This window comes from Alosa pseudoharengus, unplaced genomic scaffold (assembly GCF_046254945.1).
Source record: "Alosa pseudoharengus isolate Yale_2024_CS ecotype anadromous, Long Island Sound unplaced genomic scaffold, YU_APseudo_1.1 YU_APseudo_1.1_scf_22, whole genome shotgun sequence".
Lineage (NCBI taxonomy): Eukaryota > Metazoa > Chordata > Actinopteri > Clupeiformes > Clupeidae > Alosa > Alosa pseudoharengus.
Window position 1 is genome coordinate 21,671,889 of NW_027468680.1, and position 27,065 is coordinate 21,698,953.

Sequence of the window (27,065 nt, forward strand, 5' to 3'; positions counted from 1 at the left end):
GGAGGGAGGGAGACAGGGAGGGAAAGAGAGAGGAGAGAGGGAAATGAGGGAGAGAGAGAGGAGAGAGGGAGGGAGGGAGAGTGAAAAACAGTCTCTGCTTTCCATCCACTCAGCCTGCCAATGAGAGGGAGCTTTGGTGAACATTTGAGCACTCCTTCTCTCTGACTCACAGCGCTGAAGTTGCATCCCTCTGGATGTCAGGGAGAACTGCTGTACCAGTGTCAAGAGAAAAGGAGAGAAAGAGAGAGAGGGAGGGAGAGAGGGAGGGAGAAAGAGAGAGAGAGGGAGGAAAAAAGGGAAGACGATAGGCTGTCCCACTTAACTTTTGTGCTCTGATGTCACAAACACATGACCCAGCCTCTCCAGTAACGGCACTTGAGAGGGAAAAAAAGCGCATTTTAAAGCTTACACGTTTTTGGATGGTGAGAATGTTTCATTCCCCTCACAAACAACCACAGAACCACAAGTGCGGTGCAAGATTTTTCCCCAGGACGACAGGAGGGAGCCACTGGGGCCTAAATGGTTAATGAGCGTGGGTCAGCCCCAGTCACACAGCCCCAGCAACCCAGTAAGTAGCCTACTCTTTAACCACACTCACTCTCGTACATGCAGCAAATTTTGCTCCATCCAATTTTTGTGCCGGCTTTTATTTATTTATTTTTTTATTTGGATATTTATTTATTACAAACTTGTGTAAGACATACTCAGCATCTGAGCTTACTGTACGTGTCATTTGTGAAATTTAGTGCAGAGGGTAGCAGCTCCCTTCTTTCTTTTTTGGTCGGGGGAAGTAACCATAATCCCTGATATGGTCTGTGTCCTCAGTTTAGGACTTCAAAGGTCATAACGACCTCAAAGGGAGAAATATCCTAGGAGGATAACCAAGCGTGGCTATGGCATCCAACAGCCTATTCAGTTCGGTGACTCCATGTCAGCAGAACTTCTTCTGGGGTAAGTGCTCTGTTCGAGTAAAAAAAAAAAAAAACTATTTTCTTTTTGGTGTGCAGCGTGGTTCAGGCTCAGGTCACTCAGGAGCAAGCTCCGCTGAGGCACCGGCTCCGAGGTCAAAAGCCAGTTACACACGTCTGATCATATCTACGGCCGAGCAGAAAACAAAAAGCCACTTCTGAGAGGTTAATAGTTGCTGTGTTTACGTTTGCAAACATGTTAAGAAGCTGACATGTTTGTATAAGTTAAAACTACATTTGTGGAATGAACAGGAGAGCAGCAGCGAAAAAAAGGCTTCGAACGTATAAACATGCACTCCGTTTCAATTTACAGACGCACATTAAAACAAGATGTGGGAGGGAGAAAAACCGGTCTAAAGAGGTGCAGGAATAGTTTTATATTATGTGTGGGATCTGGTGTGTTCAAACAGGCCGTTGATTTGTTGGGCCAACTTAACAGAGTTATATGTCTGAATGTACACATATTAGCCCATGTGAGAGACATTTTCTTATACACATGTGTGTGCCTGTAAGTCTCTCTTCTGGAAATCATTGAGAGTCTTTATTTTTCCTGAGCAGCCTAGTTTTGATTTCTGCCTTTACAAACAAGACCAGGAAGCAGGCATCGGAAATAAAATTCTTGCTTGAATGGGGCTTTTTATCAAATAAGATGGGTGGTGGCATGTTTGAGGCAGGTTTTTGTAGACATCATTTTAGTAAAAAGAAAAAGATAGAATTTTGGAGAAATCCTCAGACTATTTTAGCGAGACAAGAGATAGAAAACAGTCAAAAATGTGAAAATGTGTCAAATGCAGACACCTTAACAACAAACATGCCAAAAAGTATGCATAACCGGAATGCTTTAATATGAAATATCAAACAAACTCAAAATACCAAAAAGTACATGAGGGAACCGAATCTATTTTGAAAAGCCAGAGTAGATTTATTTCAAACAAATTATGTTACGCTGTAAAGTCAAAGCCTCCTTTATAGTCATCCGAGCATACGAGTGTATTTCATATTAAACTCGCAAGGTCAGCCTGCTAAATAATTTGGACACCTGTGAAGTCTCTGCTCATTAATGAATGAAGATTGTACTTACAGCATTTTCGCTATGACATCCCTCATGTTATGCCCCTAATGGCGTGCCAGGGATTATGTGGACTTAGAAAACTCTTGCCAGTAAATTCAGAATGAACTGATCAGTGCGGCGTACATGGTTTTGTCATCACTGTCCGCTTACATCAAGCCATGAGTGAAGGTGTCACCACACCATGGGGAGAACCGCTGAGCCATGAAACTCAAAGCTACCGCACTGCGTTTGACCAGAATAGATTCCAGATATACCCCCAACCAAAAATATATCTGAAAATATGTGTCAAAAGCAAGGGCTTGCACCACAGGAAAGAATGTAAAATTAATGTACTGGAGACTGAGCAAATACAATGTTCTGGAATATGCACTGAATTTATTGGACATTGAAGCAGACCTGAGAATAGCTCTTTTATGACATGTAACAAGTTGAACACTGAAGGGAAAACCTCTACATTAACAGCCTAACCTTTACTAATGTCATAATGCCAAAATATACTTGTCATAGAATTATCTCCACAAGGCCCATAGATAGGACAGCGAATGCGCAGACAAGTCATTCCTGGACTTGAAAAGACAAAACAAATCCTCCTCAACCAACAGGAACATTCAGTGCTTTTTCTGGCTGTGTTCAACAACGATGTGAATTGATCTTGCAGTTCATTAGAAATACTGGTCTGTGCTTGTTTTTTACAAAGTGGACGAAAGGACTCTCTCTCTGTTAGCCTGAAACAACAACTACTGACTAATGCTGCAAGACATACTTAGGTCAGCAGTAGCGGAAAAAGAGGGAGAGAATTTCAACTTCTCAACAATACAGCACAGGCAGTGAGTGTCACAAAAAAAACATAACAATGTTTAAACAAACACCACAGAGATTTTCGACCATTGCTAATCAATTACAAGCGTGTGCCTGGTATCGAGATCCATGTGCTTCTCATTTGGTGACCGTGGTGGTGGTCTTGCAGGGCTGAACAGCGCGGGTTAATTCAACTAATTGGTTATCACAACTCGACTAGGCCAAAGGAAAACAACATTAACGGTGGGAAAGCGACCAGGATGGCAGGCTTTCACAGCGCAAGTGAGGGACTGCTGTAGACTATTAGAGGTCTGGACTTACAGCAAGGAGCTGGAGGTTAATCAAACATAATGTCTCAAACAAAAACGAGAACACACGTGTCCAGGGGGAGCTGGAGCTGTGAATGGATTTCAGTTTCCTACGGCAACAGGTGACCAGAGCGTTCTCTTTTGGACATTCTAGAAGCCCGCGTCTAGGCTGCAACAGTTAAAATGCTGACTAGAGAGTGTGTGTGTGTGTGTGTGTGTGTGTGTGTGATTATTAGAAATAATGAAGGCAAAGAAGGTTATACCTGTTAGATATCTCTCACCAGAACCCATCAAGTGTGGTTTACAAGGGTGTGGGATTGGGAGAGCATGTACGTCCCTCGGTGGGTTTGTGTGTTTTTTTTGTGTATAAGTTGGTTGGTGTGTGTGTGTGTGTGTGTGTGTGTGTGTGGTGTAAGAGAGAGAGAGAGAGAGAGAGAGAGAGAGAAAGAAAGAGAGGAATTGTAAGAGAGGAAGAGAGACAGTGCATGTGCAAGTGTGTGACTAAAAGAACTTACAATGCTTTAGATCAACGAACGTTAATTTGGAATGGTGTGGACAAATACTTAATCACATTCAGTTGACTTTGGCTTTCACATCAAGAAAGGCAGCTGCATGGATACATTTCTATAACTTTGCATATTGGCAGCAGTGGGGCTTAGAATAATATTCTTCATGTGTGGCGCCCAGGACCTACGTCTCAGCATCTTGCTGTTCATGCAGACCACATCGACTCACAGGGAATTATGCTCCGACAATAGTGATAATAAGGCCTACACATTGTGTTCTGCTTAGCAACCTGTAATCCATTACAAACAATTAAGTCATGTCATATATCAAACCTCGTGATAATTGGATGGGGGGGGGGGCTTGAAGGGCATAGCTACACCACACAGTTTAACACCTACAGAAAAAAAGAGACTTAAATACACTTAAAAGAGAATGAGCCAGAAAAAAAACCCATAGCAAGAATAGCAGAGAAACCCGATATGGACAACACTGTCGAGCACGCTAATTTTTCAGAAAAGACTTCAAAGTTAGCCAGCTCTCCAAACAGCGCCACTAAGAAAATATCAACACCCTACTATGGGTCATTTGAGGCATGCCATGAATTTTGCCAAACAATGCTGGATTACTATCCACAAGTCAAAGCAGGGGTATTTTTTTCAGATGGATATACATGATGGATATAAATGTCTATGTTCAACTACCTGTGTTAGTTTAACCATGAATTTAACTACATGCTCAAAAACTGTGTTACATTTATCAATTAATCAAGAAAGGAATGACAAGTACAAGCAAATGTAAAAATAACAATTAACTATAATTTGTCAACTTTAAATTTCTGTAATTATTGATGTTTGCTAAATAGTATACTTGACATTGTAGCAACAATATCCAGATATATGACAACAATACTTATAAAAGCAGTAGCCTAAAATCATTTGATAACTACCCTGAAAAATCTACTGAATTTAACATTTGAGAGATTGAGAGAGAGACTAAAATGTTTTATAAGCACATCAGATCACCAAGCATGTAATACAAATATACTGAGTGCTTTAAAAAAATAAATACCATGTCAAACGGAGAAGTTGGGCAGATCCAAGCTTCACACAACTACTGAAAAACAATAAATAGACCAACAATATTTCTAAACGAAGCGCTATGTAGAAATCCAGTCAACAAACCATCAGACAAGCCACAAAACCATTCATCAGACCGCTTCGTGCCAAGTGTTTCTCTCCAAGTGTCACACTACAGTTCAATGAGACTCTGAGGTAAAATAATTCACTGTATTATAAATTAACAAAAAACAAATGACCCTCCAAATGCCATCCGGGTGGCATTAAGATCAAAGCTTTGTTTGACAATCGGAACTTTTCTTTCTTTCTAAACATCATCACTTCAGTTTCCGACACATTTACATGTATTCACTTAGCAGACACGCTTTCATCCAAAGCAATTTACAGAAGAATAACAGAGGAATAAGATACAGCACAGGAGACCTCAGCTAGGAGTTACTACTGCATTAGTCAATACTATTACTAGACACGGCAGCAGTCAAAGGCAGGGCTCAGAGTTGACCAGAACATCTCTGTATGCTGTAGTGAGTTTTCAGCCCAGAGCGAGTGTACTTTAAAAATGGCCACGGCTGTAATTCAACACTGTTGTGTAGCTCATGTCTAAACTGAGACGGAGTGTGTTGTGAGTCAAGCGCGGGAGATGTCCCTAATGCTCTGCTACAAAACAAAACACACACCAACGGCAAGAGGTAACACACACCACAAAATGCCACCGGGAGTTAGTCAATCCTACTCGTGAAATTACTTAGTACATTTTCCACAAATTGAATAAGGATCAGGTTGGACATTTTGGAGACCTTTATGTATATTTTAACTGTATTGGGAGTGATTAGTTTTTAAAAAAAGCAAATTTATGAACCTACCTTGATGTGCAATTTGGAAGAAAAAGAAACCAAAATGAAATAAAGTTTTCAAAAAATAACAAATAACCTATGGCTTACTGAATTTGACAATGGACCGTAAAAAAACACTGCCTATTATTTATCAGGAAATTCTATCAGGTACTAAGCACGGTTTCTGCCTCGGGCACTTTCAGACAGAAAAACTGAAAATGTTCAGATAAGTTTGCCTGCCGTTTGCTGTTTTGATTCCACCATAATGAAGTGATTCCAAGAGGGGAGAGCCTCTGCACTTAACAAGGCTTTACCTGTTCTGCCCAACACACACACACAGCCAAATCGTTCTCCCTCTTATTGATTTAACCTTAGCTGGAATGTGGAATATTCCTGGAGTGGGGCATTGCTTTAAAATATTTATAATATGATACACACAAGGGCTATGTGGAGGAACAACATGTAAAAATGTCAAGAATGAGTTTGGCTGTATCCACAGAAGTATGGACCTGCAGTCCAGCCCAGCTCACTCTCTGTACTCCACATCCCAATGAAAAATCTAGGGTTCAAAAATGCTAGATGCTTTGTGTCATTTCTCTTAGAAAATGTATACTCAGTGGAAACAGTGACATTTACATAACGATTGGGTAGTAGCAAGTGCAGAAAAGCTAAGGTTGTCCTATAAAAAAGAAATCAGACAAGACCTCTGCCTGCTTAAGATGTTTGCCCCACCACTAGGTCATAGTGCGGTGTTCTAGACTAGAGAGCAGTTAGCCCCCTCTGGCACATTTGACGTCACAGAATCTGTGACAGCACATACATACTGCACAAGAGATGTGTCTGGCTGCTGACTTAATGGCTACCCCAAACAAACCCTATATGATTACTGACCAGGCAACGAGGGGGAGGGAGAGAGACAATGAGAAAGACAGAGAGAGAGAACGAGAAAGGAGAGAGAGAGAGAGCGAGAGAGAGAATGAGAAAGGAGAGAGAGAGAGAGAGACAGACTGACAGTCTCTCTGGCAGGGAGACTGATTGATAGTGAGAGAGACTGAGAACGACGTGATGAACTGACATTGAGCTGCTGTTGAATCATCTGCTATGCTGGTCATCTCCTCTGCTCATCTGTGTGCCCGTCCCCAACAGCGGCGTGATGGACGCCTCCGCTCCAGTCTGTCACGCATCACACCAGCTAAGGGCCATGGAGTAGTATTCGCACCGTAACCCGAGCCCGCCGATGACACCCCAGCGCCACACTAATACAGACAGACCTGAACAGGCCCCGCGGTGTCAATGACCTCCCCTGGGGGAACGAGAGGACCTTAAAGGGGCCTTGCATGTGTCCGCCCCGCAGCCTGTATAGACACAGTATAGTGCACAGCAGGTGTCCAGTGGCGGCACTTTGTCACCTGAACGCCACACAATCACAGACGGCTCTTTGGCTACTCAGCTGGAGTGTGAGCATCATGTTGACATATTGCAACTACACGTCGCTAACTAAAAGGCACAGCCCCACGGTAGGACAAACATCCATTACCTGTGGATGGGATTTGCCTAGATTTACTAGTGAATATTTCCCCATATGTTGGGGACATTGTTTGAGAAGAGAATGCATGACCCGGTGTTCCTAATGACTCGACAGATAACTTGCTGGGACAAAACTGACTAAAGAAAATAATAAAACCCTGTTGTCCCATTTGTGTTCATTAAATTGACCTACGTTGCTTGTAATGATTGCAGAGATAAGAGAAGGTTTTTACACCAGTTAGGGACTCCTCAAATCCAGATTGGAAGTCTATGTGGCATTTCCACATGTGGTTTCCACGGGAGTCACTGTGGACTGACCAGCATCAGTGATCTCAACCAAAGACTCTAGAGCGCTCTGCTCTAGAATCTTTGGTCTCAACAGCTCCTAAAATTCAAACGGCAGTTGACTCATTCTGACAACACTGTTACTACGGGGGTTGCCACGGATACTGCACCGCGCTCTGGCTTCTGTTTCAGCGGCTCCTGTGCGAGTCGAGAGGGTGATAGCCCTGTCCATGTGAAGGTGTTCTCAAGATTTCCTGAGCCAGGCTCGATTGAGGCATAAATCAAGAGGTGTGGAGGAAGAGTTGATGCAAAATTAATAAGGCTCTAGTCCATGGGGAGACTGACTATTAAATCGTCCCTCTTTGACTTCAAATAAGCCTTTTTAATAGGAAAAACACAAAAACAATGGGGAAAATACAGGCACAGGAAACTGTTTTGATGGCAAAATTCTTTGGAAGCAACTTAGAGGGGGAAAGATTTGCAGTTAGAGATGCTTAAATGATTGCGTTTTTTTTTTTTTGGAAGAAGCTTTTTTTTGCTGACAAGATGCTATAAGGCACTTTTCACTCTTTTCTCCTGGAATGTTCACAGTAAAACACATTAATAAACATGACATGAAAATAGCACAATAACGAACAGGCCTATTCAATAAATGGGAAAGATGAGCGCATGAGCGGGGGAAATAGGTACAAACACATCTGTACTGACGCATCTGAAATACATTCGCCGAATGAAAGGGGCGGGGATGGGAGTGCTTTTTAAAATATTGATCAAAGCTAAACTGCAGGAAGCAATAGGCATTGAATAACAGTTTGGAGTTACTTTCATGGAATTTCTTTCATTTATCTGGGAGACTACACAGCGCATGCTACTTCGTCAGTTGACTCTTAAGCATTCTCTCTCTCTCTTTCTGGCTCTCTTCCTCCCTTTCTCTCTCTCTCTCTCTCTCTCTCTCGGTGTGAAAAGTGATCTGGAAGGCATGTTTCTAATGAAAGAGAGTGTGTGTGTGTGTTCCTATCACACTGCTTTTGCGCTTGCAAAATGGAGCAAGCAAGTTATGCAAGATGTATATCTTTTTCAAATGTGTTGGATTTCACACTCTCTACCTCCCACAAAACTTTGCTTTGTAGAGCTCTCTGGTGTCTGAGAAACACAGGCAGATAGCACTGCAGCTAACCATATCAACTGATATCAACAGATCTGCACCACAATAACAAATCTTTAAAAAAAAAAGAAAAAAAAAAAAAAAACATTACTCCAATTTTCCAGAACCATAAAAGTGAGAAGTTGATAAAACCAAATAAGATGCCAAAAGAGTAGCGGAACACTCTGCCTGTCAGGAAGTTCTAGAGGCAGTGAATAATTTACGAGGTATATTTTGCCTTTTCATGAGGAGGATAAAACCAAGTAAACTGCTGATATGAACAGAAGCTGAATAGCATAGGAATAATAGATATATACAAGTTTACTTCCCAACGTGTGTGTTTGTGTATGTGTGTGTACACTATGTGTGTGTGTGTGTGTGTGTGTGTGTGTGTGTGTACACACTATGTGTATGTGTGCACTGTGTATGTGTGTGTGTTCACTGTGTATGTGTGTGTGTGTGTACACTATGTGTGTGTATGTGTGCACTGTGTATGTGTGTGTGTGTGTGTGTGTGTGTGTGTGTGTGTGTGTGTGTGTGTGTGTGTGTAGACACAAAACCCTTCTACACACAGTTGATCCCTGAGAACAATAAGGGTTAACTGGGCAGCGCTCAGGCCCGCTGCGTTCTCAGCAGAAACACTGAGCTGGAGTCGCACTGTGGTAAACAAATGCTCAATAGTGATGAGAGGCTCCTTTCAGTCCCCAAATTACAGTCTGGTTAACCAGAGAGGCTGAGAGCCAGCTCATTAGAGCTGTTTGCTTCCAGTGGGACCCATAACAATCCAGCGTTTACCAAAACATTCGAGGGCCCTCCGAAAAATAAAACAGGGGGGCTATGTGGAGAGCTTCCCTTCCTGAAGACGGTAGCTCTGGAAAGATACGTCCATGCCCGCAAGGCATATGAGAACCATCAGCTGCCGGGCTGAGTAGAGTATAAGTTCAGGCTCTCCTGCGTCACTGTATCTAAGCTTTGATTCCGGTAAATGGGGGCAGACTATAGGCAGCGCTGGCGCACGAGAAGAGTGGGGCCTGCTAGGTCTGAGACTGACATGCCAAATCCCAACGGACGAGCCAGAGATTTAACACTGTGTTTAATTACAGGGAGCAGGCTAATTGCTCTGGGGAAAGAAAATAATGCAGTAATGTTGTGCATCCACCAAGAGTGTGAGTCAGCTCATATGGGGGCTTTCAGTCTGGAACAATAGCCGTGTTGACGCAAAGAAATGACACATATGTTTTTGTGCCATGTGTGATACTCCCATTGTAAACAAGAAAATAGATACAAGGGGAAATTATTATCTTGACATTTAACACAATTGTTGGAGTGTAAACAGACAATACAAGGCTCCTGAGAAATTCCCAAGGGTAGTAATTCCGTGTGAGACAGATCTGACAGACAACACTGGCTTTATTAAAATTGCCTTGTCTTCCATACTCGGATTTCTCTTCATCAGCCTACATGCCTACAATTCCTTCATTTCTAAGACAAATGCAGTTGTCAGATAAAGTACTGTTTCACAAGAAGCAGAAGCCTGTGGGTTTGTCTGAGTGTACCAACAACTGTGTCTAGAGATTATGCAGAGGCATTCACAAAAGTGTGCCTGAGAGTGTGAGTGTGTGTATGTATGTGTGTGTGTGTGTGTGTGTGTCTGTGTGTGTTTCTGTGTGTGTGTGTGTGTGTTTCTGTGTGTGTTTCTGTGCGTGTGTGTGTGTGTTTCTGTGTGTGTGTGTTTCTGTGTGTGTTTCTGTGTGTGTTTCTGTGTGTGTGTGTGTGTGTGTGTGTGTGCGCACTTCTGTATGTGTGTACGTCTGCATGTCTCTGTGTGTGAGAGTGTCTAACACTTGCATAATAAGGAAAAACAATAAGTGGTTCTAGTATGTCACAATGATCCTCCACCATCTGCAGGCAGGCCGGGCCGGTCAGGGCGGGGCCCGAGTTCTGGGCTGGTTCTGACAGACAGGCTCTCCAAACAGCCCGTGGGTGTAGAGGCAGCTGCAGCCCTCCCTCCCTCCACCCGCCCTCGCCTACCCACCCGCCTGTTGCCTGCCCACCACCGCTAATTACAGATAGGGCTGCTGGGACGTTTTTGTACCCCATTTAACATAACAACACCAAATACAGCCAATACCACTGCAAGTGCATAGGTCCCATATGGGGTCTGCAAGCAAAGTAAAGCAAAGCACAGGGTAGGTTTGGGTAGGTTACGGCCATGCTATGATGTAGTCCCTCTAGGTCTGTTTATTTCTGGGCATTATTAATTGCTTCCCAATGTGGCCACTTTAATGGTACCATGATGTTATGGGCATTGTTACGGCATGGGCAATTTTATATGCAAAATTCAAGCTCTACTTAAAGTGAAAAATAAAACCACTGGAAAGTCTACTGTAAATAATACCAAATACCCAGAGGAGTCGTCTACAATTTTAAGAAATGCAACTCAAGTTACACATTTAACAAAAGCCTGATGCTACCAGGCAGTTAAAAAGGCAGAGAAATGTGGTTCATATGAAGCCACAAAAATGCTGGCGTGGGGTTTGTCTGAGAATTTGCATTCTGTAGTATTAGCACCATGGCACAAATAAATAAAGTTCAAAGTTCATGCATTGCACAACACCTGGGCAATTATTTTGATACCTCTATGCAAAACTATAGACTAATTACATGTCTTCAAACATATTTTAAGGATGGGGTGACTTACTGTAGCATAACTGTTTAGGAAAGGACTATATAACCATCAAAAACCTACAACCACAAATATGCAGTGTCACATTGTTGGGGTTGAAGAATTTCGTTTGACGAGGTAACCAAGCAATGATGGCCCCTGGAATGTACAGTGCATTTACCATAGATGCTATTATTAACTTGGATCAGGTTACAACCACAAGCAATAACACACTTTGAAGATGGCATTATCTTACAGGCCATAGAGAGTAGCGAAATGGGAGGCCATGTTGCATACAATTATATGACAGAAAGAGTGGGTAGAGAATAGAAGAGAGAGAGGAAATGGCAGGTAATGCAGGTTAGGTAATATATCTATTTGAGAAAATAGGCTCCAATACATTCAAGTTTATTAAAACCTTGGATATTTCAGAGTGATATCTCTCCATTGTAGTGCATCAAAGTGTTCCTAAGGCTATAAAGGAACTTGAATGTCATGTATACTGAAAGTATCTGCACGTTTGGAACAGGAGACCACCGAGTGAACATGGGTTTAGAGGATGAGAGGGAAGTAGGGAACCTTAAAGTTTGGCTTGAGGAGGGAACTATGCATTGATTTCCATGCATCATCTCCGGTTGCATAGTCTGTGAGAAGCCATCGACCAGGGCGAGAACTAAACATGATCCGTCTCCTCTCGTGTCATTAATATCGGGAGACGGCGGGCCCTCCCTTCCATAGCACTGCTTGCTTTACAGATGTAGTATAAATATTTTTTCAATTGGACAAGTGATTCGGAGAGAGGATGTCGGCTAGTCTAACCCACAGAGAGCAAGAAAGTGGAATGTTGGCTTTGTCCAAAAGTCTATATTATCCTTAGCACCTTCTTCATGGAGCACAGGATCCCCCCTGTCCAAAGTAAGCACTTTTCACACCGTATTTGAATATTACATATCAGGAGGCTTTCGAGAGCACATTGAAAAAAACACCTTTTTTTATCACCGGCGCTGCTCTCTGAAGGATGAGGTATCGGGTGACGAACGCTGGTCCCCCAGGCTTGAGCTGAGAGCGGTGCTGGGTTCACGTTAGCCTAACGGCAGCGGTGGTGGTGGCCGTCTGTGGCGCAGGCGCGCGGCGAGGCCAGCAGATACCTGACAGCCTGAGTAATTTCATACACGGGTGACAAAGGCAATCTCTGGCAGCCGTCCTGAGCAAATGCAGCTAAGCTCCGTGGTCGTTTCTGTCTTTCGTGTCAAATTAGCAGCCAGCTGCACTGCTTAATCCCTTGCTAATAGTGCTGTTGTCATTACGCCGGCTATTGTTGCTATGGTATTTACTACTGCAAAGCAGTTTTTGGCAGGGAACACTGTGGCCAAACATGCTGTTTAAACAAAGAGAATAATTCCCTTCACGGTCTCCATGTTCTAGCAACGTGAGATGGTCCTCCTTTAATTGGCTAATGGGGAGCTTTTTATTGGCGGCTGGAAGCAGAAACATTGTATTTGGGGGATCAAAACTGATTTACAGAAGGGAGGATTCATTACTGCTGTTCTATCATGCCGGGGCAGGACCTTTGCAGACAAGCACTGAAAGAACTTGGCTCGGTGTGGCTTGCTGGATTTAACACCATTATGGAAAAAAAGCACAACACAAAAATGCTCAAAGAGGGACTCTCAATTAGATCATTAGGAAAGTAAAACAGTAGCGTTCCCTTTTTTATTTTAAGAGGCATATTCTACAGTTCCATTTTCTGCTCCCATGAACCACAGAACTTCCTGCCATTTATAAGTCCAAGTGATCTCAATTAGGGACCTCCATGAAGGCTCAAGGCGGCAGACAGTCACGGCAATAGGAGCCAGAGGAAACCGTCTTTACATTTTCCTCCCCCTCACTATTCCAGACAGCCTTGCCATGCCCAAAGCACACATCATCAAAAGCACACACATGGAGAAATGTGCCATTTTTCTGTTCGAGCAAACATAAAAATGTCACAGATGTATTCGTTATTGCCGTCAATGTAGATGGGGCTTTTTTTGCTGACTTTTGGCGGAAGGGGGAAATAAGATTTATGACCCTTTGTGCTTATGCACATTTTTTTTTTCATGTGGCTACTCTTTCCATACGTGTAGTTAATGTAGTTTCATTGATAATCAGCAAGTAGAAAAGACACAAATGACGCAAAACTTAGGAGTGATTGCGAAAACTTTCACATAAACAGAACCAAAGGTAAATAGAGGCAGTGGATTGCTTTAAGCCCTCTCCATGAAGCAAGGAATATAATGTCTCTACATCACCATTCTGAACGGCACAGAGCCTGCCAAGGATGGAATGTAATCTCTCCAATTGGACGGCATTTAGGCTCCATCAGAAACGCTTCTCACAGAAAGCTATAATTAAATGTCTTGCAAAATATAGGACTGCAAAATGGAGCTCTTTCCGGAGTCTTGTGTTTATGTACTTTTCATTTCAACAAAGAGAAGTTTGAGGGGAGAAGACAAAAAGTGTTTGTGCAGTTTGTCACATAATCTCCCCTTAAAAATAAATAAAAGGGTTCACATGAATCACGTTGTGTTAGAATGGACACTGGATATTATTTCATATGGCTTAAATACGGCATACTAAATATATCACAGACTTTTCAAATGTCAAGTGACACGTGTAGTACCTAATTAATCACTCTATTATAAGTTTTAGCACATTTGTGTAGATTTCTGTGCTTATTTCTGCTCTATACGTAATACATTATCACTTTCTTACTTATGACTAAAGAAAGATTAATGCATCTTGCAGTCCCATGTTTTACCTAGCATATATGCAACATGGAATCTTTGGATGCCATTTGCAACTTAAAATACAAAGGAACAAACGTAAACATTGCTGTGACTCGGCATAATAGCTGATGATGGAAGGCATGAAGCTGATGCTAGACGGATACAAAGGCTAAAGCAGCTAGAAATTGCTTCACAGCCCATGGCACTGTGACTCCTGGAAGAGAGTCCAGCCCTCTCGTGTGGGTGAGTACTCTCCTCCATGGGAGAGACGACCACCCTTTGAGCTCCCAGATCAAGGCAACAGCTACTGACACCGGTGTAAACATGCAGACAAATATGTCAGAGTGGGTGCATATAAATGTTGTATGTGTGTATACATGTATTTCTGTATGCATGATGCACGTGTATGTACTGTATGTATGTTCACTTAAACATATAGACAGACAGAGAGAGACAGAGAGAAAGAGAGAGAGAGAGAGACAAAGAGAGAGAATGGGAGAGAGATAGAGAGAAAGAGAGAGACACAGAGAGAAAGAGAGAGAGAGAAAGAAAGAGAGAGAGAGAGAGAGAGAGAGAGAGATGTTGAGTGAGGCTGCAGCAGGGTGGGGGAGTTTCAATAACTTACATCATGCTCTGAAGCTCAGGGATGAAGCTGGTGGTCTTTCCGGTTCCTCTCCCCGCCACGCCACTGCTGCTGCTGCTACTGCTGCCTGCCATAGGGCTGGCCCCACTGCTGCTCATCTGTTGCACACAAAGCACACGGGCTTTCATGTAGCACTCGTCTGACTGAGACCCGCTCATCAAAGCCTTGGCAATTAGAAAGCCACTTCACAAAGAAAGTGCTTCCTGATGCGTCAACTGACAAAGAGGGGGGTTGAAACCTACCACATGTTCACAGAGAAGAGGGTATTAGTTCAACCTTAAGGTGATGCAGTTGCTGTTGTAGATGCGTTGGGTGGTTTAATATGCATAACCATGTACCGTTTTGCAGGCACAGGGGCCTCAACATTACAAATAGAAAAGGTCAGATTTACTCTGCTGGCTATGGCACAATCTCATAACAAGCTTTATTTTTCGAATATGACTTCCGATGAATTAATGGTTCAAATCGACAGTTCAGATGTGCCTAGTCTGTTGTGTCCTAAGAAACATGGTATTTACATACACGACTTCAGCAAGTGTCATAATGTGACATTGATCTTCATAGTCAGGTCCAATATGTTTATCATCTGCCACCTAATTTTAACGAATCCAACACCATGTCCTAACTCCATTGGATGCAAGCGAGCGTTAGCGACAAAATCAGTTTGATTACATTGTTTCCTATTGGAATGTCCTAACTTGATGTGACGCTACACGGTGCTGTGCACTTTTGTCCGACTCCCTGTCTCTATTTTCTTTCTGTTGTTTGCGTTGTTCGACTATTTTGAACAAGAAATATGATGCAATGAAATACCATATTTAACAGATTCAGTGTGGACAGAGAGCCCTACTAGGCAGTCTGACACTCGCTTGCAGTTAGGATAAGGTATAGAATAATATTTACTGTATGTCTGAATTGACCCATTTGGCTGCACTGACCTCTAGGCCTATAGGCTACTTTTTGTGAGAGAGCTGTTCCTGTTCCAGGAGCATGTCAACTGGGGAACTGAAAAGATGAAAATATTATCTGCTAGCTAGCTAATAACAGATAGCTAAGAAGAGCTAATAACAGACATGTCTGTCTTCATAACTCTTGCAGCTCAGCAGCTCCATTTCTGGTATAAAGTTATGAACAGTCCATCACACTGAGGTTGCATTCGTTTGGTATCTGGTGCATAATTAGATGGATTGACAACCACTGACAAAAGTTAGCTTGATATAAGTTTAGCTAGTTAGCTTGATACATTTTACTTTTTATAATCAACTGCTGTGTGGTTAAGTCTAAAGAAACATTCAAGAGCTCTAATATGGGTATCTGTACTCAACTAATCTACTGTAGGGGTATAAACCTTGTTTTAAGCAAGAAAGTGAACTGAAACGGAGTGAAATTTATAGGAATGTCATAATTTTTATACAGTACATATATGTCTTATTGCCTCAGTAAAGTACAGCTCTGAGCAAGATTATTTGATCTAAGAACTGAAGATGTAACAAGCATAAGGGGCCACCAGTTCAATCCCCAAGACTGGTAGGAAAACAGATCCCTAGTCACTGCAGCTTAAGCATGGCACCTAACCCCAAACTGATCCCTAGTCACTGCAGCTTAAGCATGGCACCTAACCCCAAACTGATCCCTAGTCACTGCAGCTTAAGCATGGCACCTAACCCCAATATGATACCTAGTCACTGCAGCTTAAGGATCACACCTAACCCCAAACTGATCCCTAGTCACTGCAGCTGAAGTGGCTGCCCAGTGGTCAGGATGGGTTTGTTCACTGCCAACAGATGTGTTAAATGCAAAGCTTTCATTTCCCTCAGGGAATTAATCATCTTTAAAATATATCTAAAAGGGAAAAAAACAATAAATTAGGGTTGCGAGTGCACTATGTCTATAACTAAACCATACAATTGATAGTGTATGATATAATTAACTGTAGAACATAAAATGTTTTGTTTTGCTAAAGAGTGGGAAGATGCTACAGCTTAGCTCCACTACCTGCATCTACGCTTTTCAAAAAAAGGAAACAGGAAATAGAGATTTACATTGCTTTGGCCTTAGTCAAATTACCTTCAGGTATTGTTACGCTTATGCACCAAGAAACCTGCATTTAGAAGGGTGGGCAGGTGAGTTTTTATGCCCCATAAATTTTATTTGCGCAAAATGACCTGGAGCACAGCTGTGAGCCTGGCCGCTTCCAAAACCACAGTCCTTCCTATGGTAAACCAGAAAATAAGACTATCAAATCTCACAGGTGGATGGGCTTTTTATATGGCCGAAAACAAAAAAACAATAAACCAGGGCTTGCTCTTAACTTCACTCCCACATGAGACAGCCTTTTATGATGCTTTAGATTCATGTTGTCTTGGGCACATCAAAGGCAGCAATCATGCAAATTACGTTTCCATTCTCACGGACGTAAAAAAAAAAAAAACAGAGATGCCTGAATGTGTGACAAAAGCCCAGACGGCACGCTTTCCTCTCATACATACATTTAAACATAACATTTTGAATCCCCTCTGTTTTCTTCCTTCACCTCTCCTACCCACCAACCCCCCACACTGGATGAAAGCTGGAGCCTTCGCTTTAAGTTGTGAAGGCAGATGGTCCCCATACTAAGCAAAATGAATTCAGATGTGGCAAATGAATCCAGATTACTTCAACATGCAAGGGGCTGAAAGAGTACTGGAGTCGAGCAGGCTTGAATAGGAGACTCTTTTCTATTTATTGCATTTTCCTCTGTAATTAAATAGACTTTTATGTAGCTATGCTTCCCTACAGACGCCTAGTTAATTTACAGATTTAATCTCAAGAAAGACAGGCTAGACTCTAGAAGTCTACAGTTAGGTGATGTTTAGTCTGACTGATCAAAGAAATGTATTTTAATAATTCTGCATGTTGTGGTTTTAAATAAATATAATTAGCACACATAAAATTAATCACTGCAATATATAATACAGAATATTCGAGACTGGGAGGGTTATGACTACACTATCCTAAAATTCATTAATGATCTTCATAGAATACATACCTTTTGGTATTTATTGGTCTAGTCTAACAATTACAACAATTAGGCTGGTAGGCACTGTGAATCTGCAGTGTGTCATTATAATTTAGGGAAGTCTAAGTTATATTTGGGGTAATATGAGAAACCCAAGATGTCATGTAACCTCATAGTGCCTAAAAGTCAGCTCTTTTAATTCACCTCAACTGGGTAGTACCACACACACACACACACACACACACACACACACACACACACACACACACACACACACACACACACACACACACACACACACACACACACCAAAACCTCACCTACGCCTTTCTAAATAGTTGGCATACAAAGTAAAATCATGCATAATCCATTTCCCTCTATCCAAAAAGTGTGGATTAAAAGCCCTTGGACATGGCTTTCAAAGGGAACCAGTGTAAGCCCCCTTCCCCAGTAAAACAAGCGAACGTATTAAAATCTCCCCACGCTTCACCTCCTGGGGATTTCCACAATAAATTCAGAGGGCATGTCAACTCCATCTCCTCTCCTCCTTTCTCATCTCACGTATGAATTCTTTTCAAACAAACCTTTTCTGCAATAAAACTAATGGAGACCGCCAGTAGAAAAAAAATCTCTTAACTGAGCTTTCAAATGCTTCAGCCAATCCAATACTGACCCCTAAAATAAAGTAGAAAATAAAAAAATAGAAGGTGAATATCCATCACACGTTTTAATCTGCTTGAAATGAAATGCCAACACATGGCATAGGCTAGGCTATGTGTACATCTGTATTTGCACTGAACTGTACGGCTGATAGACTGATGTGATTCTGCGGAGTTGCTGTGAAAGAGAAAAGATTGTATGGCATTCAGGCTTGTTTTAATTCACCACCGAGGTCCAACTTCAGATAGTGGTGAGTAAATGTTTTTGGCCAGGCTTGCCAAATGACTGTGTGTGGCGGCAGGGAGGGGCACCTCCACACCGAACCAGCCAAAGCCACTTTGCAATTTGAAGCAAGCACACTGATCCACAATACGCTTGCAGAAAAACATAAACAGATCACATTGGCTGGGAAAATAAATGAAAATAACACCAGCCTTGAGAAGTTTGTGAAAGGGTTCTTTGACTCACATTGAATATTGACTTTTCTGTCTTATTTTGGCCCAAACCGACTGAAGTTGAATGAAAAAAAGTGTTTTAAGTACCTCCAAAGTTGAGTTTCATCCTTTTCATTGCACTCACATACTAAAAAGTTCCATTTAAAGCAGGTTAAATGTGAGAGACTGCACTGAATCCACCTCTGCAAGTGCCATGCAGCTGTTTCAAACAACGTTTGATTAGCATCAACTGTGCCATGTGCATGGATAACTATTTAGATTAGAGGGGGAGAATTATCTCATTCTCTGCCACATCGGTGCAAACAACCTTACAAAATCAGAGCTATTAGGCTACTCCTCGCGCTGTTTCACAACGACTGTTCATGTAAATAGTAGTAAACATACGTTTATGAATACGTTGGTACCTAATTAACATGCAATACTGGGATAAGGCCTATTTCGTGAACTATTTTCTTCTTGCTCAAAAGATTAGCTAGTGTTGTGGGAACCTTGTGCAGCAACTGTAGCCTAGGCTTATCCTGCACTGGGAAGCGGTCGTTGAGTGGTCTAGGCTTTAAGGTAGATTATTCACTCTCTGACCATATGAAATGTTGTTCAAGAAGAATATTTACCTCTTGGTTTTAATTTTCCTCCAATCTGTCTATCAAGTTATGTGCTCATCCGCGTGCCCCTCGCTCCCATGTAAACAGTTCTTCACTGGCGACGTTTTAGAGCGTCACAGATTTCCTGACAGCGGTGGTGTGTGGGTGTTGTAGTTTATAGGAGTTATATAACACGCTAACTCTGATTCACAAACGTACAGCTTTTGTAGTTTTGAGTCGCACACTGAAATACGCAATTGATGGTAAAAAAATGACGAGCGCCACCTAAAGAGATTTCTTTGGATAACCAAGTGGCGCGCGGTATTTTTAACATGACAGTCCATATAGGCAATAATACCGTCATTCTGAAAGGGATGGTGATGGTATCCTAATGGTTATAATGACAAGCTAATGTCGATTACAGGCTACCAGAAAGAAATATTGATTATTAAGCTGCTGCTGCTCCAACAACAATAATAATAAAAATAGGCTAATAATAATAATAATAATAATAATAATAATAATAGCCTAATACTAATAATAATAGCCATGGACATAGGCCTATCAATAATGGTTTATGTTAAGGTTGCTCCAAAGGTCTTCCTGCAACTCGAAATAGGTATTTGTTGTCTTTTCATCCTAGCACAATGATAAAGAGGAAGTGAGTCACTTCTCGATGGCCTTTTCTGTTCTCAACGTTTCTAAACCAAGGCTATTGACTATATTTTACAAAGCACGAACACACCTTCACCGAGCAGGAAATCCCTATAGAAATATGTCATTTGTACATAGCCTTTATTTTAATCGAACTTGACCATCATTATCTTGCTATCAGATTGGTCTGTTCCTGACACAAGTTCATAAAATAAGCAAAACGTTTTAGCCTTGTTGACCTTTGGCTATGCCGAAACAGGTTGTCCATGTGTCTTTCCAACAAGCGAATTCATATGGACCTCGTCTAACCTACCAGTGCGCTAGGTATTACTATGTCACTTTCGCCTAAACCATTCTATCTAAACTAGACAGGAAGGCTAGGAATAAAGACCGGAGCTTTTTAGTTAAAAGTGTTAATTTTACAGTGGAAATACGAGGCTTTGACCCGCGCAAAACAGTAGAATTCTTCGATTTATTTTGATGCGGAGAGATGACTGGCCTTACGCACCACGTGCTCCGGTCTCATCAGCATAATATTCGTCCTGGTTCTGCTTATATATAAACCACAAAAACCTGAGCCGTAGAAGTCCCTGCCTCCTAAGACAAACCACACAGAGAGACAAAAAACTGCGGGTTTACATCTCCTTCATCTGTCTGACCGCAACGTGTGGGATCACCTTTTTAACCCTTAAAAACTGGGACTCCTGTTATGCGAGAGAAGTTTAATTCTTTAACACATTTCTGCTCAGACTTCGAATTGTTTTCGCTATTTCACGCTTTCAAGTTTCTCTTTGACGCAGCCACTCCGTCTGATTTACGCAGCGTGCCCGTCGATATTTGTGTTGTTAGACAGCGTTGGATACACGATGAAACTTATTTATTGTGTGCTTTTAAGCTGTATTTACGACATCATCGCTGAAAAGAAAAAAATGACCACAGACCATTAACATCACGGGTCCATTTCAAGAGGATAAGCTGTTTTTGCCTCTGACAGTTTTCATCGTGAAGTTCAAGTCCAACATAGTTTTTGCACACTGATGAGAGAAGATACGCGTTTGAACGATTTGTAGCCTTTATCAAGGACGCTGAAACTTGTGGTCTATGCATCGATCGTAAGCTAACCTTATGGCAGCGTAGCGGAATGCTCATCTCCCAAAAGACTCCGATTTAAAAGAAAACCTTCGTAGTCTTCCTAAGTGTCCTTACCTCTACTCACAGTGTTGTGATGCGCATTCCCGTAGATCCCAGCACAAGTCGGAGGTTCAGTCCGCCGTCCAACAGTCTTCAAACAGTCCCCGGGAAAATGAACGATGTGAACACAGCCACGACTCAGCAAGACGGGACCTCAGCTGTGCCGAGACTTCGGCCCCACGACAATCGGACGATGGTAGAGATCATCGCGGATCACCCCGCAGAACTTGTTCGGACGGATAGTCCAAACTTCCTTTGCTCCGTATTGCCATCGCACTGGAGGTGTAATAAAACTTTGCCCGTTGCTTTTAAGGTAAGACGTGTTTTTCTTTGTCTAGCAGTGAATGTTTCTTAATGTAAAGAAGAATAGATTAGCCTATGATGTTTTCACATTTACATCTGAGATTGACCGACTGTTTGGATTGTTTTTTGAACAGGTAGGCTATGTTTTCTCCAAAAACAGTAGCCCCATATCCAAATCTAGGTTAGTCTAATTAAACTGACTGTTGATAATGGGGTGAATGAGATTGGTGTGACAGGCGTAGGCGATGGTTAATTATGGTTTAGCATCAAATTGTTAAGATGGTTCGAAGGGGTTAAACGAATAGCTTTAATCCAGGTACAAGCGTCGCCAGTGTTTAAAAATAGAAATGCCACCGCACTTGCCCCACCGCAATGATGGAAACTCCTGAAATCCGAGAGAGCTGCGCTATTCATAGCGACAAACGCATGCATCTTTAATAAAGTTAACACCTATGACTAAATAATATAGGCCTAATTACACGTACAGTACACTTACTCCGATTGGATTCACCAAAAAAAGTTTTTGTTTAAGCGTTTTCTTATCGTTAAATGGTTGAACATCCCTAAACCATAGCCAACTGAGCAAAAGTGGACGAGATTGTATTTTTAAGTTGGCACGCAATCAGGTATTTGAACATGCAGGTTTACATGAAAAATATATGGCTCATGCAGTGGAGGATTTGCGGGAATGCAGTCTTTATTTTTGAAAAACTTAAATTATGGTATTTTTAATTTAATTTATATAAATTAAGTTCCTGCAAAATCACATATTTTTTGTTTTATAGCAATGATATTATGAACCATGTCTGACATTTTGTTGTGGAGTATGGTAATCAATAACAATTATTTCCTATGTAAATGTTTTAGCAATAAAACATTATGGCCATTGTGATGGAAAAGTTTGACATAAATCACTGATAGAAAATACAAATATTATATATAGAATAGACGTGCTTACTGCCAAAGTAAGGATTTTCTTTGTAAAATCACTGGTCACTTTTCAATGTCAGACTATTTTCTTGCCTTAGAAATATATATATTTCTCAAACTAAAAAAAATAATTAGGCCTACCATGACATGTTGGAAAATATATATTTACCACAAATGTTTTTGCTTGCTCTTTTAGCCAATATAGTCCAGTCATATACACATACAGCAATGAACATAGGTCATTACCACATTTATGCATGCCATCCTTTGTATTTATTTTTATGATTGAATGTGGAATAACATACCAGTCATTTAATTGTTTAAAAAACTGTGTTGTTATTCTTTGTAAATGCATTTTCCACCTGTGTATAGTGAACTCTAGTTCAGCTGAATACAAATTATCTGTGGCTCACTCTCTGTGTCTGAAAGTCTGTTGTGACTCTCCTAACGTTTCCCCTCTGTACTCCTCAGGTTGTAGCATTAGGGGATGTGCCTGATGGGACAGTTGTCACAGTTATGGCAGGGAATGACGAGAACTATTCGGCAGAGCTCCGCAACGCTTCAGCTGTAATGAAGAATCAAGTCGCTCGATTTAATGACCTGAGATTCGTTGGCAGGAGTGGTCGAGGTTAGTCCAACAGTACCCATAACACATCTTATTCCCCACTGTGCAATAAGCCAGAACTACAGTGGTTCGCCTAATAGACCCCATGTACACCAAACCGCATACAGCAGTGCATGCTCACAGAGGAACAAATAAAGCTTGATTGCAATAATTCAGCCTGTAGATAATCTATAGAGATACTAAACCACTTCTTAGGTCAAGTGGAGACAATTTCTTTATCGTTTAGTTTTTTTCAAAATGACCTCTCAAACTCTGTGGCATGAAAGGCAAAAACAGAAATGCCATGTTGATATTTCAAAGTCAAAGTCAAAGTCAAAGTCAGCTTTATTGTCAATTTCTTCACATGTTCCAGACATACAAAGAGATCGAAATTACGTTTCTCACTATCCCACGGTGGAGACAAGACATATTTTAACAATTTTAAGTCCACAGACAAACATAACATTCAAGTAAACAAAAAAGTAAGTAAATAAGTAAATAAGAGGGCACATATAATGAAAAAATAAGAGCAGCAAAATTTGGTTGAAATTGTGCATAGACAGTCAATAAAATAAAATACTAGTGCAAAGTCAGGCCAATAAGAGGCTGAGGTAGTTCTGTTTGACCTAAGTAAGAAATAAAGTGGCATAGTGGTGCAAGTTATGTAAGAGCAGCAGAAGTGTTGTGTTTCCAGGACAACAACAACAAGTTGCAAAGTGTACAAGTGTGCAAGTGGAGTGGTGCAGGCGGCCATTTGTGGGTCCAATGTCCAGGATGTTATGTAGCTGAGGGTGGAGGGGGGAGAGGAGGGAGAGAGTTCAGCATCCTAACAGCTTGGTGTATGAAGCTGTTGGTGAGTCTGGTAGTGCGGGAGCGCAGGCTTCTGTACCTCTTCCCAGAGGGCAGTAGATCAAACAGATTGTGAGCGGGGTGACTTGCATCACTCACAATTTTGGTCGCCTTGCGGGTGAGGTGGGTGGTGTAAATGTCCTTCAGGGAGGGGAGTGAAGCACCAATTCTAATTACATTGATCAATAACAGATGTATTGTGGGGCAGGTCTGACCAGCAGATTGGCTGTAGACTTTAAAAGGGCTGAAAACAAACAAAAGGGTTGTGTCTTTTAGCAGCTTTGGGCCCAAGTGAGGAGAGTTTGTCTTTGAGTAGAATTCTTGCGCCTCCCTTCAGCAGAATGAAGAAAGCCGAAGGGTGTGTTCCATCGCTAACAGAATTTTTGTTCTGAGCTTCAAATTGCTACTGCTGCAAAAAAGAAACAGATATGTGTCTGCACACACAGATATTGTATAAGTATGCACACATACTCAAATAATTACATATAATCAGAACAGGGTTCATCATTCGGTGTAAGATGGACCGTGCGTTATTGCCCGGTCAGGATTGTGTTGACTGTGAATGGACTACAGTGGATACAGTGCTGTGCTTGCAGCCTGGTCATGTGTGGATGAATGCTGCTTTTGATATGGGAGCAATTATGCCCCCCATCCCCTTCTCCAAAAAAAAAAAATGAAGGGAAAAAAAGAAAAAATGCATCTACATGAGCCCTGTGATCCTGTCGGAAGAGCCTCATTGAAGACGTAGGCCTTTGAAGAGGACAGGCAGCCGGGCTCACTGAAGCTAGAGGCAGGGCAAGCAAAGTGTGCGTAGTCTAGACTTGCCTCCATACCTTCTACAGACCCCTCAAAGTGGAGTTCGACACACAGCACACAGCAAAGTAACTCCAGAAGGGCCTCTTGAATCGATTACGATAGATAAACAGGAGAAGGTGTTTGGTTTTGAAGTTTAAAACAATTTACGCAAACGCATGATGAAGCCGGAGCCCTTGATGAAGCAATTAGAAATGAGACTTTTTCTGAGTTTTTTTTTTGTTGCTCCCCCTCATTCAAGGGACTGCTCAAAAATAAATCAGTCATCTGTCGGGGGGGGGGGGGGGGTGTTGTGTTCTTAACACCAGGCCTCCAGTATTCTTAATGTTTGCTCTGGCAGCATTGACAACAGCTAACATGTTTCCAAACACTTTTCTCTGTAACCCCCCACACACACACAGACACACAGAGCAGTGACCCCCCCCCCCCACACACACGCACACACATACACACACACACACATACCAATCCATTTTTGTACACACAAAAATACATGGTCATATACATAGAGAATTATAGTGCTCACCCTCTTACTCGCTTTCCTGTCACGCTTGCAAAAGCAAACACACACACACACACACACACACACACACACACAGAGAGAGAGAGAGAGAGAGATGCACAATGCATCTTTAACACACATACACACATGTACTATATTTAATTCACACACTTGCACACAAATTCTTTCTCTTTCTCAAACACACCTTCACACACACTCATGCACAAACAAACACCACTCCAAACACACACACACACACACACACACACACAGTCACCGTCTTACACACAGACTGCATGTGTAAGTGTTATCTTCTCCCAGAGTGAAGGCTTTAAGGCCCGCATGAGTCCCACACCTTTACAGGCTTGAGTTTCTCCTGTGTCAGAAGATCTGTGGGAGGAAGTCACACAGCAGATAGCAGAGCATACGTTATTGAACATGGGAAACAATACTGCATGCAGGGAGGGAGGCTGATTAGAATGAGATATAAATTAGCCATGTAAACAAATCAGGAACACAAATGCCATGACCCACACACCGAGACACAGAAACACACACACACACACACTTACACACACGCACACATCCTGTCTCACACTGTCCCTCTCACATTCACCTTTGTTTAGAGATCATGATGTTTGAATATGTGTTGGTCAATTGAGAAATAGTTGGAGGCAGCATGCGAATTACTCAAATAGTTTATTTATGTTTGTTTATTTGTTTTATCAAACAGTGGAGATTAGAAACATATCAATCAAGCATCCTTTTAAATAAAAGAACCTTCTGTTGCTATTTTGTTGCTAAGTGTTGCTATTACACTTACTATTACAGTTTATATCGTAGGTTGATTTTGTGTATTTTACAAAACACACTGTGCAAACAACAAAAGTAATCATCATCATGTAAATCTGATCTTGACAGTAAATCTAAAATAAATAAATCTTTGACCTAATGTTGATCACCTCATGCTACTACAAAACCTTTAAATCCGACCACACCTCAAGAAAAGCTACAAATCTGATTAATCATTTTCAGCTCAAAGCTTTTTGTGCTGTAACTGTCTATTTCAAACACATTACATCACCCTTCCAGTAAAGGCATGTCTGTACGTCCAAATGCTGTCACATGTATCGTTTGCAGTCTGGGATAGTCAAAATCTGGCAAATTTGCACATGATTAGAAAATATGTGTTTCCTGAATTCAGATTGAGTCAGATAGGGCACAGAACTGGATCAGAGAGTCTGATAATGGCAAACACAGTTCTATCACCGTTCTTAGACCATGAGCCAAAAGAGTGCAGCAGTAGCAGCATAATCGAAGCAGTATTAGAAGGCAAGCATCCTGCAAGACACATGACGCCAAGTGTGGCTAGCAGCTTTATTAAGTCACCCATCTTTTTCCACCCACCTCTTCCTGTCTCTGCAGCAGATTGCAGGCCAGAGAGCGTGCCATGCCTGACTTCACGGCATACTTTACAGATTACTGTTGCTGCTGAGTTCACCACTTTGACAAGCTGGGCTAGTCAGAGTTTTTTTTTTTTCTTTTTTTTTTTCCTATAAGCAGTGGTCTTCCTCAGAATAATAAAAAAGAAACTCTCACTACATGAAAAGGTCGTGCGAGGCTAGAGAAAGCAAGAGAGAATGAAAGAGAGAGGGGGAGAGAGAGGCAGAAGTCAACACAGACGTGTTTGCCTTCTCACCCCTCCCACTGATTTCTACACCATGAGGCCATGGGGACTGTAGCTTTGCTACACTTCTCTGCTGGGCGGCACACACACACACACAGAGGCACATTAGCGTGTCTCCACGCTTGTGTATGAGTATACAGCCTGGTAGAAATTACCATTAGTCCACATTACAGCAGCCTGCCATACACAAGTCACGTTTCCTCTGTCTCTTGATTTATGTCAATATTATAACATATTTCTTCTG

The 27,065-nt window shown here is 41.8% G+C and overlaps 2 protein-coding genes across 5 annotated transcripts in view; one reads left to right on the forward strand and one right to left on the reverse strand.

Moving 5' to 3' along the window:
• supt3h (SPT3 homolog, SAGA and STAGA complex component) overlaps nucleotides 1–21,239 on the reverse strand; it is an 88,770-nt gene extending 67,531 nt beyond the window's left edge. The window contains exons 1-2 of one of the 3 annotated variants that reach the window (XM_076299331.1): nucleotides 21,149–21,239; nucleotides 14,577–14,692 (exon numbers count right to left, since the gene is read on the reverse strand). In XM_076299331.1, coding sequence (XP_076155446.1) covers nucleotides 14,577–14,692 — 116 coding nt within the window. In that variant the 5' untranslated portion in view covers nucleotides 21,149–21,239. Of the gene's footprint in view, nucleotides 1–14,576; nucleotides 14,693–19,318; nucleotides 19,426–21,148 lie in introns of those variants that run through there. The other 2 variants (XM_076299332.1, XM_076299330.1) reach the window with 2 other exon arrangements.
• runx2a (RUNX family transcription factor 2a) overlaps nucleotides 894–27,065 on the forward strand; it is a 46,480-nt gene continuing 20,308 nt past the window's right edge. The window contains exons 1-3 of one of the 2 annotated variants that reach the window (XM_076299328.1): nucleotides 894–951; nucleotides 21,184–21,446; nucleotides 22,838–22,994. In XM_076299328.1, coding sequence (XP_076155443.1) covers nucleotides 894–951; nucleotides 21,184–21,446; nucleotides 22,838–22,994 — 478 coding nt within the window. Of the gene's footprint in view, nucleotides 952–20,537; nucleotides 21,447–22,837; nucleotides 22,995–27,065 lie in introns of those variants that run through there. The other variant, XM_076299327.1, reaches the window with a different exon arrangement.